The 12608-nt window shown below is 40.8% G+C and overlaps 1 protein-coding gene across 4 annotated transcripts in view; it reads left to right on the top strand.

Annotated features, from left to right (window-relative positions):
• The window catches only part of THADA (THADA armadillo repeat containing), a 151930-nt gene that overhangs the window by 83127 nt on the left and 56195 nt on the right, over positions 1-12608 (top strand). For all 4 annotated transcript variants that reach the window (XM_035111205.2, XM_060273043.1, XM_035111204.2 and 1 more), the window contains one exon: positions 4069-4237. In XM_035111205.2, coding sequence (XP_034967096.2) covers positions 4069-4237 — 169 coding nt within the window. The remainder of the gene's footprint in view (positions 1-4068; positions 4238-12608) is intronic.

Raw genomic sequence — 12608 nt, 5'->3', positions numbered from 1 at the left:
ATATCTGGCAGTCACAACACTGGCGGCGTTCCCATTTTCCATTCTTTCTCTTGAATTGATGCCAGATTCCTTTGGGAAATCATCATTTGTAAAATATTGTGAGGAAAAAGAGGGGCATTCTTGAGTGTGCCGTTATTGCTAATTAGAAGCTAAACATCTGCAACTGTGTCAGGGTTAATTGTATTTGAAAAGAAACACTTGTACACAAGAGTTTGTTCAATTTAAATAAGGCATGGTGTAGCACAAACATGGGAGCATTTGCAGACAAATTATTTTGCATCGCGTTGCAGTAAAGCATTCTCATTTATTTGAATCCTTCCTACTACTAAACTGCTTGCTTCCTCCCTCTAGAAATGCAGTTTTAAAGATTTTGCCTCTATGCATAAGCCACTAAATAAGTTGGGGAAAGCATATCTTGCAAAACAGATCTGATTATTTAGTTCAGCATCTTAATTCCAGTTTGTTTCCAATGCAAGCTATGTTAGGCTGATACCTAATAAGTCAAACCTGGAGAAGACCTACTAATTTAAGTTAATGGATTTCAGTAGCTCTACCCTCAGTATGACTAATTCGGGTATCATCCATACTTTGGTTTTCTACTCATGCTGCATTGGGAGTGTAGACTTCACCGGAATTTGCATAGCTCTGAACCTGTAGAACCATTAGCAGAAACTTTGTTAGCAAAATGTGCCCCCAGAATTCAAATGATGAGAGGATCACTCAGTTCAACAGTATTTACTATGTAGACATACAGATAGAAAAGGTTGGCTTTCAGCAGAAAGGGGCTATGATTTATGCAGAATGATTACAAAAAGAGTCGCTTCCTGTGACGTTTCCCCTTCATTTGAAACCAAGGATAATTGCGGATGTGGGACAGCAGGAATCACCCTCTTGCCTAGTTCAAGGGAGAGTTATCCCTGTGGAAGAGGACTTGAAGCAAGGAAACTGAAATCTTTTACTACCTCGCTTAACCACCCAGCGACAGTTTTTCCTCTGGGAACTCCTGGCTGAGAATGCAGGAGGGTGCAGCAGACCGTCATGCGCAACTCCTTGCCAGGACCCTGTCCCTTTAAATTGATGAGAACTCCCTGCTTTAAAACCCTAAACGGCCTTGGTCCTGTATACCTGAAGGAGCGTCTCCACCCCCATCGTTCATCCCGGACACTGAAATCCAGCGCCGAGGGCCTTCTGGCAGTTCCCTCATTGCGAGAAGTGAGGTTACAGGGAACCAGACAGAGGGCCTTCTCAGTAGTGGCGCCTGCCCTGTGGAATGCCCTCCCATCAGATGTCAAGAAAATAAGCAACTATCCTATTTTGTGCAAGCGCTTCTCCGAACTCTGGGATGTCTGCTTCCTGTCGGCGGCTGCGGGAGAGGAAGGAAGGAGGAGAAAGCGCTGCTTTCTCCTCCTCCGTTCCTGTCCCCCTGCCGCCGACAGCAATGACAGGTCCCAGGGTTCGGAGAAGCGCTGCGCAAGCGCTTCTCCGAACCCCAGGATGTTCTAGAGCCCGTTATTGAACAGGCTGAAATACACTAGTAAATAATAAAATTATTATTATTATTATTATTATTATTATTATTATTATTATTTAAAAAAGATTTCTTTATTTCAATTCTTTAAAAAAATTACATAAAACCAACAGGTACAAGAGAGTAAGATGATCCATGAAAATATAATCAAAAAGAAACATCAAAACAACAAAACAGACAACAACAACAAAATAGCAAAAAAAGAAAAGAATATTCTAAAGAAATCATATCAAATATATCAAATAGTATTCCAAATAATATTTTAAACAATTTTTCCAATATTATATCAACATATATTAAATATATATAGATAATATATCAAAAACTATACCAAAAAAAAACTTATAAAGAAAAGAAGAAGAAAAAAGTTACTTCCTGTTATTTGAATACCGCTTTCCTTTAGATTATTTTCTTTTATCTCGCTTTAGCTCAACTGTTATTTACACATATTCTCCAATTTTCCCTTTATATCTTTCAATCTAAACAAATCACCAAATCTACATTTATCCCTTCTCTCTTCAAAAAATCCTCAACATACTTTTTTACAGGTTTGTTTGGGGGTATTTCTAATTGCTGCCGTCATTTTTGAAAGATTCATAAATTCCACTAATTTCTCCTGCCACTCTAGAATAGTCGGGACTCTTTCCCCTTTCCAATGCTATGCAATGAGGAGTCTATTATTATTATTATTATTATTATTATTATTATTATTATTATTATGGGGGGTAGATCTTGTACACTGAAATCATTCACTATTTAGGAACACGGTTGGGAACTGACAGTTGTCAGAGGGTTGTCTGCTTTTCCTAGAAGCGCACCCAAGATTTTGTAGAGTAAACCTTTGCCAAATGACTCCTGGTCTGCCGACACCCTTCATGCGTGTCCTATGGACAACTCAGCCTGAGACTGAGTGGGGGGGGGGGCACTTTCCACATTACAGGCAGCAGTGGCATCCAGACAGGCAGCTTGTTGTTGGCGAGAGGCACTTGCTGCCGTTCCTATATATAAAAAATCAAAGTGGTTCGCAATAGAATATAAAACCATATTAAAAAATTTAAAAGCTGGACATTGGTTAGCTATTGTGGAAAGATGTACAGTATTCTTAATTGGCTGCCTTGGCCTGGTGGAATAGGAAGAGTTTTCAGCAGGCATTTAAAAGTTGGCACAGAAGGCGTCTGCTGAATCTCTATTGGCAGAGTATTCCACAGCGCTGGGCTGATGACACGAAAGGCTGTACTTATTGTTGTTGTCAAATAGAGCTCCTGCGTCTCCTCAAGTAGCCTCATTGTTTGATGGGCCAAAAGAATGAAAATAAGAAGCATTTTTTTTTTAAAAAAAGTTACTTTCTTTGTTCCATGCAAAGCTGCTGTTATAATCTCCTTATAGGGAAAGGTGCTGTATGTTCATCTCTAGTGTGCAGTTAAATGATGAATGTATAAGTCTTATTTCCAATTCAGGGTAATTTCACATACTCATTCATAAACCCATTCTGCCCTTTTCTGCATTAATCTGTTGTTGTTGGGTTTTTTTTTTAAAAAAAACCCCAGTAATTGTGATTTTTGAAAGAAAATAAATGAACGAAAACAATAATCATTTTACTTATTATTTTTGTACACTGCCTTCCATAGAACTCAGGGCAGTTCACAACATAAAAGTGCAGTAGTATACACACACACACACACACACACATATATATATATACATATATATATATATATATATACTATTGCACTTTTATATATACTGTATTTGTCCATGGAGTTTTCTTGGCAGGGATACTGGAGTGGCTTGCCAGTTCCTTCTCCAGGTGGATCACGTTTAGTCAAAACTCTCCACTATGACCTGTCCATCTTGGGTGGCCCTGCATGGCATAGCTCATAGCTTCTCTGAGTTATTCAAGCCCCTTCGCCACGACAAGGCATTGATCCATGAAGGGGCCACCTCATGAGAAGAGAAGAATCCTTGGAAAAGACCTTGATGCTGGGAAAGATGGAGGGCACAAGGAGAAGGGGACGACAGAGGACAAGATGGTTGGACAGTGTTCTCGAAGCTACGAACATGAGTTTGACCAAAGTGCGGGAGGCAGTGCAAGACAGGAGTGCCTGGCGTGCTATGGTCCATGGGGTCACGAAGAGTCGGACACGACTAAACGACTAAACAACAAACAATATACTGTATACACACACACACACACACACACACACACACACACACATATATATATATATATATATATGCACTTGTGTTTATGTGTTTAACCCTTTTGGATATGTTGTTTAAGCTATGTTGTGTAAATTCTCATAGAGTGCAAAATCTCAAGGAAAGTCATGTTCTCATCTGTACATGGCGGGGAGTGGGGAGCGCATCATGTTGCATTTGAATTCACAGAACTTGAATTCTTCAAGCATCCTTTTGTGCAATATGCATTTTATTAATTCTAGAAAAGGCTCCCCCCCCCCATTTTGAATTACCTGCTTGTGTTAACATGCTGTGTATATGGGTGAGCGCTAACAAATCCTGCCTCTCCTTCCCCCTACCAGATGTGGTCACTCTCCTGTGTATCGTTCCCGTGAGTTGGCTGGTCGCGCCCTGGTCCCCTTTATTATGGTAAACCAGGTACCACAGACTGTATCGTCTTTGTTGGCTGGGCTTCCGGACTGCACAGATCCCTGCGTACTACAGAATGCCGTTCATGGAACACTGCTGCAAGTAAGCTTTGCTTCTTTGCAAAACTCCAGGTCAATGGATGGAGGAGATCAGAATTACATTTATGTTGAATGTTTTGGTTTTACAGCCGTGCCTTTCAGGTCTCAGGATGATCCAAATGGTGGGAATGCTTGTGGAGTACCTGAATGAGAGGGGAAGATATAGTTCAGTGGTGGAGCATGTACTCAGCATGCAAAGTCCTGGGTTCAATTTCTGGCATCTTCAGGGAGAGTTGGGAAAGATTCCTTTCTGAAATCCCCGAAGAGGTGTATTCTGGTTTTAATTAGCTATTTAAAAAATGTAGTATATTACCTGAATCTGCATTGATGTTTTTTCATGCTAAGGTGTATTGACTGATTGAAGTGCGGGTAGACATAGGTCTGAGAGAAGGAACGGGGGAGGGGATTTTAAATATTGTTCATATCAGTGGGCATGAATGACTACCTAAAGCAGATGGAAAGAGTGGTGACCCTTCAGCATGAGTTGGCAACGGGAAGGCATGAAGATTGGAATGGCTCTGCAGAGCAAGAGAGGTATTGCATGGTGCCATCAAATTGTTGAATCTGTAGTTGTGGGCGAAAGGGAGGTCAGTTGGTGGTATGGGGTTTTTCCGCTGTGCTGCTGTATTGTGAGGGGAATAGTGGTTGTATGAGGTACGTTTTTCTTTACATTGCAATGTAGTCGAAGCAAAATTCCAAGTATGGTTGATACTTGGCCAATAAATTATTCTATTCTATTATTCTATTCTATTCTATTGTATTACAGTAATACCTCTGCGAACATCCGCCTTGTCTAGCATCCATTCTGGCGAACGTCCACGGCAAACCCAGAAGTACCGGAACGCGTTACTTCCGGGTTGGCCACTCGCGCATGCGCAGAAGTGCAAACCACTCCGCGCACATGTGCAGATGCAGCACTTTGCCCTGCATCCTTTATGGCTGGCGGCCGGGGGTTCCGGAATGGATCCCGGCCACAAAACGAGGTACGACAGTACTTCTTTCGAGTTTTCTTATCACCCCAGCTGTTGACTTAGGAGGAGAGACATAATTCACAGAGCTCTGGAACAATATTATAAAATGTGAAGATGCCTCAACAGTTTTGAACTGGAAAATGCTCCACAATTAATATCAGGTTTGCATGAACAGAATTGTAATGGAGCGAAGACAAAGTTTAGTGGGATTTCTATACCTCAGCAATTACTTTGATTCCTACTTTGGCCCTGTATAAATGCTCTCATTCAGTTTTCCTTTTCCTTTATTTTTCCTCCTTGCTACAGCTCTTATCCAGCAGCTGCTAAGGAAAGTACCTGGGGGGTTTTCTGAATGACTTTGTGTCTGAGCGTTTTTGTCACTACCAGATTGGATTATTTGGTCTTATTCTCATGGAAACCAATGTGGGTGGGGGGAGGAAAATAAAAGCTTGTATCTTGAAAAATAAATCCCCCGAGAACAAAGTAACAAAGTTCAGGAAAGATTATAAACTCCTCAAATGGAACAGGACACAATCTCTTGCCACCACTGCAAAATTCATTAATAAGTTTTGGGAGTGTGTGTGTGTTTTAATGCCTGTCTGCATAAATGTCATTCAGACTGAAGGTTCTACATTCCAAACAGAAGGGCACCTTTGAAAATTACTGTCAATTGTATTACACAAAGGGCTGTGGATTTTTTTTATTAAAAAAAAACTGTAGAGAATTTGATGGTACATGATAGCATTTCTCTCACTCCCTCAAAGCAAAGACTTTATTTAAACACCTGCAGTTACTTGAGTCATGAAATTAGCTTATGATATGTTGATTGTCCCCAATTTATCTTTTCTTAATGAGACACTTAAGCCATACCTCTCACATGCTCTTAGTACTGACTTGCATGAGATTATGAATACCTCACCACACCACTCCTTTTTCTTCTTCATCTTAACAAAGGAACTCTGTTGACGGAACATACAATTGAGTTTTCTTGCTTTGTGTGCTTTTTTTTTTAACCAATAGCACGCCCTGATTCTCAGAGGAACATGTGAAAGTTCTGTATTCTAATCCAGCTTGTCCCTCGGGATAGGTAGAGGTGACAAGACAGCCCAGGAACTTCCTGTCCAAGCCTTGTCCATAGCCTTTGATCTCAAAAACCCCATGCGCTGCTTTCTGGTGTTGATGGCCACATCACCCTGGTTTAGTTGAAAAATGGATGCTGGTGAAGTAAGTTGTCAGCCGAGGAAAGCAAAACTACTGATGCAAGTTGGATTTTAGAGGCTTATAATGTAGTGTTCACCCACACCATACATTTAAAGTACTCTATGCCACTTTTAAGAGTCATGGCATCCTCCTGGGGATTGTGGTTTGTTATGGGTCTCTTAACAACTCTCAGTAGTCTTAACAAACTACAGTTCCCAGGATCCTTTGAGGGAAGCCATGACTCTTAAAGTGACATGAGTGCTTTAACTATATGGTGTGGCTGCGACCTTTCTACTGATTGATCTTCCCATCAACGGATCATGATTGCAAGACATTTCGCATCACAATAATAGGTTTTTGAATTATTCATCTTGTCTTCATGGTCTTGTACGAGGCTTCAGAATTCTAGGAAACCATTTTTCTCAGTTTGGAGACAGAAATTTCCCCATTTTATGTTCCTTAAATTTGAAGTAACTGTAATTATTATTATTATTTCTAAATTATCCTGGGGCTTTTTCAGTTTTGCTTCTTATGGAAGAACTGAAAAACCAGTGGTTGATATCTAGCGTTACCCATACTCAGTAGACTTAAGGCCATTCAAGTAAGTAGACTTCAGTCCGTTGATTTTTAGTGGATCTAGTCTTGAGTATGGTTTAGCAGGATATAATCTGTTATTATCCATGTTTATTACCTTGAAACTGTCCATAGCTTTCAACATACTTGTGGCCCATTTTTATGCTGTGAATGTATTAGGATTTCTTTCCCATAGCCCTATTTTTCTTGAATTTTCCTTTAAAGTCAGCAAGTTTAGGCTCTGAGGGGGGATGGAAGAGAATCCCGAGACAGTGGACTTCAGCCATTCCTTTTCTATATGATATATGAGAAGCAATATTTCTCCTGTCAGTAATGTATATAATTGCTTGCAGATCACCAATAATTCCTTCTCCAATTGCTGGCAAATAGTTCTTCCTTCTGCCTTGATTTCTTTTAGGTTAAAAGGAATGCAGTTGTAAAAGTTGCCCTGACCTAAAAAAGAGGCAAATCTGGTTTCATGTCTGTCATTGATGATGGTTTTATAAACCTAGTGGGTCTTGTAAAATAGTCTGTGCATGTACGTTTACACCAAACAACAAAACCATTGTTGTGATGAGAAGTTTAAAAAGTCTCCATGCTGAGGTTTTGACAACTGTGTTCAGTTCTGATTATTCTGTGGTTATCAAATGGTATGAAGGGCTAGGACCCCAGCCTTCTAATTGATCTTTCTCCCCATTTATTTATGTATAGTATGCCTTTCGGAAAACAATGCAGTAGGTACTGGTTCCCTCTCCCTTCTCAGCAGCCTAAAAGCCATGTCTTAAACCAACTATAGTTTCCAAACTACCTTGCAGGCAACTTAGTGTAAACTACAGAAATATAACTTATTAGTAAAATATAGGCAGGGCTTGCCCCCCCCCCCAGCCAGAACTCACCAGAACTCAGTTCCGGCACCTCTCAGCTGGGTTCTGGCACCTCTCAATTGGCCACCATTGCCATTCTAAGATAATGAGGGAGGTGTTCATGGTGAGTTCTGGCACCTCCTTTTTCAGAAAATAGCACTGAGATAAGGGAGCCAATACTTTGGCCATCTCATGAGAAGAGAAGACTCCTTGGAAAAGACCCTGATGTTGGGAAAGATGGAGGGCACAAGGAGAAGGGGACGACAGAGGACGAGATGGTTGGACAGTGTTCTCAAAACTACCAACATGAGTTTGACCAAACTGCGGGAGGCAGTGGAAGACAGGAGTGCCTGGCATGCTCAACAACAAAGGGAGTCAATTACCCACGGGATGACCATAGAACACTTGAATATGGAGATCAGGGAGATAAATGTTAAGGCTTCTTCCCTGGATAGCGACATTGTCAATGAATATGGGTAGGGATTAGGAGGAAGAAGACTAAGGCAAGAAGACAACAGATTCGGTGTTGTGGCATATGCTGAATTTCAGTGTTTGTTTGAATACGCCCAAACAAAACTATCAGGTGGTCAGTTTGAGTTGCAGGACTAGACGGAGAGAGGAATATTTCGGAGGCAATGTCAATGCTAGGTTTTAGAGGGCCCACGGTGAGAGGCTGAAGAGCCTCCCTTGGGGTTACCCTGCAGCCGTGGTAGCAACAGCACTCCAAGGCTGATGGAGAGCTGCCATGTACATTTCCTGCTTATGCCATAAGAATCCTTGACTTTGTGCCACACCAGCGTGGGACTTTTAACTAGTGACTACTGAACCCAGCTGTCAGCCATAGCGTTGGTATGGCCTTCTAAGTAGCTGCTGTAGGAAGCCAAGTCCTCATGCTGATGTGAAGTAGCGTCATTCAGGTAGCACTGAAAATGGTGGTGTTTGAGAAGGTTAGAAAAATGGAGAAAGAAAGCAGCGGGGGGCCAGGAACAGAACTCTTGAGGAACCCAATGGATAGAAGGAAGGTAGAGGAGAAGGAGCATTTTCTAATGAGTGAGTTGAAAAGTAAAAAGGAAGCTTAAGTATTGAGGAACTGAGAAGCAGAGGATGATCAGTTTTATCTGAGGCAGCAAAGATGTCCAGGAGGAGAAGAGACCTTTCAGATTAGATCAATGGAAAGATTCAGTGAGGGAATTTTTTAAAAATAAATAAATAATTTTTATTCATTTTTCAGTTACACATTACAAAAACAAAACAAAACATCGTACACAAACACACACAACAATTAAACCAATTATTTTCATCATAACCTTTTCATCTCATCTCTTTTTTGCTCCCACGAGCTGAGACCTCCCTCCCTCCCTTCACACTGCTTTGTTGTTTTAATCCTATCTCACAGTTCCTTTTACATCTTCTGTCTCAGTTCGTAGGATTTATTTTAGTCCTGCAAGTGTCTTTATACTTGTACAGTTTTTCTCCATATAATCAATGATTTACTCCACTCTCTCTGGAACTTTGTCTCTCCCTGATTCCGGATCGCACAGGTCAACTTTGCCAGTTCAGCATAGTCCATCATTTTTGTCTGCCACTCCTCAATAGTTGGAACCTCTTGTGTTTTCCATTTTTGGGCTAATAATGTTCTCGCCGCGGTTGTGGCATACATAAAGAGTCTCTGGTCCCCCTTAGCAATTTCATCTCCCATTAGTCCCAACAAAAATGCCTCGGGTTTTTTTTTGGTGAAAGTATATTTAAACATTTTTTTCAACTCATTATATATAAATTTTCCCCAAATCTTTTCACTATCTCACATGACCACCACATATGATAAAATTGTCCATTTTTCTCTTTACATTTCCAGCATACTCTACTGTACTGTACATCTTGGATAATTTTACTGGTGTTAAATACCATCATTTTCATGACATTTTCTTTCAGGGCGGTACATGCGGTAAATTTCATTGTTTCATTCCATAATTTCAACCACGTGTCATACTCAATATTGTGCCCAAAATCTTTTGCCCATTTTATCATCACTTCTTTAGTCATTTCGTCCTTAGTATACCATTCTAACAAAAAATTATACATTCTCGACAACAATTTCACTCTGCCTCCCATCAATTCTGTCTGAAATTTGGACCGTTTGTCTTCAAATCCTACTTTTTTATCTTTCGAGAAAACATCATTAACCTGGTGATATTGTAACCAACCTGTTAACCCTTCTTTAATTTCATCGTATGGTTTCAATTTCCATCCTCTATCTGATTTCATCAAAATATCTTCATACGTGATTCTCCTCCCTTCCATATTTATCTTTTTAACAGTTAAAACCTCTACTGGCAAAATCCACCATGGGGTTTTTCTTTCCAACAGTGATTTATTTCTTTCCCACACTTCATATAATGCTCTTTTAAATACATGATTTGTAAAACTTCTATGTGCTTTAACTTTCTCATACCAAATCTGTTGTCATAACCTTCTAAATCTAAAAGATCAGTATTTTCCAATGTTATCCATTCTTTTAACCAACAGAGACAGGACGCTTCATAGTATATTCTTAAGTTTGGCACAGAGAATCCACCTCTTTCTTTTTTATCCATTAAAAGTTTAAATTTAATTTTGGGTTTCTTCCCCTGTCAGATAAATCTTGAAATTACTTTCTGCCATTCTCTGAATTGTCCTGTCCCCTTGATTATTGGAATTGTCTGAAATAGGAATAACATCTTAGGTAGTACATTCATTTTAATCGCTGCAATTCTTCCATAAAACAACAACTTCAGTCTGTTCCATGTCTCCAAATCCTTCTTCACCTCTTTCCACATAGGTTCATAATTGTCATTAAATAAATTTATATTTTTCGCTGTCAACCATATTCCTAAATATTTAACTTTCTTTACTGCCATCAATCCACATTTTCTGGGCTTCCGGTCCGTCGCGCTGGTGAAGTTGGACGCAGGGACTTCGTGCTCCGAAGTCCCTGGCTTCGTGGAGGGGGGGGGGAGTCTGCAGAGCGAGCGGACTCCCCGAAAAAACACCGGGTAGAGAGTCCCGGTGACATAGTGCCCAGCTGTTTGCTCCGGACGCGAATCCTCTGCTGCCCGAGAGCTCAGTAGAGCAATCGAGAGCCAGCGGAGTGGAGTCGCGGGAGCCATTTTTGGGTTTCATCTTACCTCCTTGAAGTGAAGCTCCGAGTCCTCAGCCTGCAAGCGGCGGATTCTTCCAAGGAAATAAAAGACTTCTTCAAAGTAAGTCAAATCTCCATTCGGATCTTAAAAATTTTAAATTTGAAGATAGGAAGAGATTCTAAAGTAACGGAAGCCGATCTCTTCCAAATGGACAATCGGGAGGCGCATTAAATATTCCCAAGCCGAAAAGGGAAAACTTCTTTCAAGATTGCGGACCCGAGAGAAAGAAAGACTTTTCCAAACCTCCCCAGCCCCCGGTGTCGTTACCCCTTGAGGTTCAGCAGCAACAAGGGGAAGGACGCTTTGACAGCTGTCAAAAGCTGTCAAATTGTTAAAGGACTAAGAAAGACGATTTTATTCCTGTGAATTGGAAAAATTGATTCAAAAGGTTTTAAAAGGATTTAAGTGGATTGTAAATTTGAAATCTGATGAGGTTAAAGACAAAGGATAAGAACAGCCAAGATGGAGCCGACAATGTGGTAGAGAGGAATGTTCCAGTACCCTTTGGCCCTTATCTCTGGTCTGCCTGTGGTTAAGTGAGTTATGAAAACAAAGTTCTCTCGAGCTTTCCAGGAGGCAGTGCGGGGCTACCTACAAATATGGGAAGATATTTACAAGGAAAGGCAATGTTTGAATCCAACAGAAAAGGAGAATGAGGTGCAAGAGCAAGATTTAGAGGACAATTTTGAATATGAGACTGTGTGTGAGAAGCAACAATTTGAGGACAATTTGGAGACTGATTTAGACCAAAAAAAATATGTGTTGGATGATGAAAAACAAAGATCTGAACAAGGAGACGAGGCCGACAAGGAGAAGCAAAGTGAAGAGAAGATTGATGGAAGTGAAATTCCTGGAGAGACTGAAATGTTGAATGGTGTTAGTGAAGGGAGGGAAAGGCAGAAAGAGGGGGGAGCAAAGGCCTGGAAGTGGAAGTGGGATAGAATTGGTGTGGGGTAAAAATTTTAGTTTAAGGTATACTTTTGGCTTATGAATAATGTTGTCGGAGTCTTGGCCTGCTAAAGGATATGCTGATCCAATTGGGAGGAGGGACATTGGGGGGGGGAAGGAGATATTTTTTTATAAGTTTAGGGTTAAGAGTTTTCTGGAGGGAGTAGAAGAATGGCTGAGGAAATATGCTTAGAGTTTGTTTTTTTTAGTAACTTTGGTGACCAGAAGTTGTTTGGGTGGAGAACTGCTTGTCTCCCTCTCCTTACTCTTGGTACCCAGTGGCAGGGGGTGCTTTGGGGAGAGAGGGAGGGGTGGAGGGAAACCCAGACACAAAAATGGAACCTTTTGACTGCTGGGCACCTCGGGCTGCCCCAGTGGCAGGGGGGGGGACTCAGGGGGGGGCAGCATGAAGAAGGAGGAGGATTGTGTTAATATTGTAAGAATAAGATTTTGTATTGGAGTAGAAAACCCGCCATAAATATGTAATGAAGTTGGGAAATCCAGGAGGAGGAGAGTCGTGGAAGCCACTAATATTTTTCTTTTTTTATTTTCCCCCCCTCTTTTTTCTCCCTTTTTATATTTTTTTATTTTTCCTTTTTATTTTTTTCCCTTTTTTTCAATATAGCGAAGAAATAGCTGGG

The sequence above is a fragment of the Zootoca vivipara genome, chromosome 3, assembly GCF_963506605.1.
Source record: "Zootoca vivipara chromosome 3, rZooViv1.1, whole genome shotgun sequence".
Taxonomy (NCBI): domain Eukaryota; kingdom Metazoa; phylum Chordata; class Lepidosauria; order Squamata; family Lacertidae; genus Zootoca; species Zootoca vivipara.
This window is presented reverse-complemented; position numbering and strand designations above follow the sequence as displayed.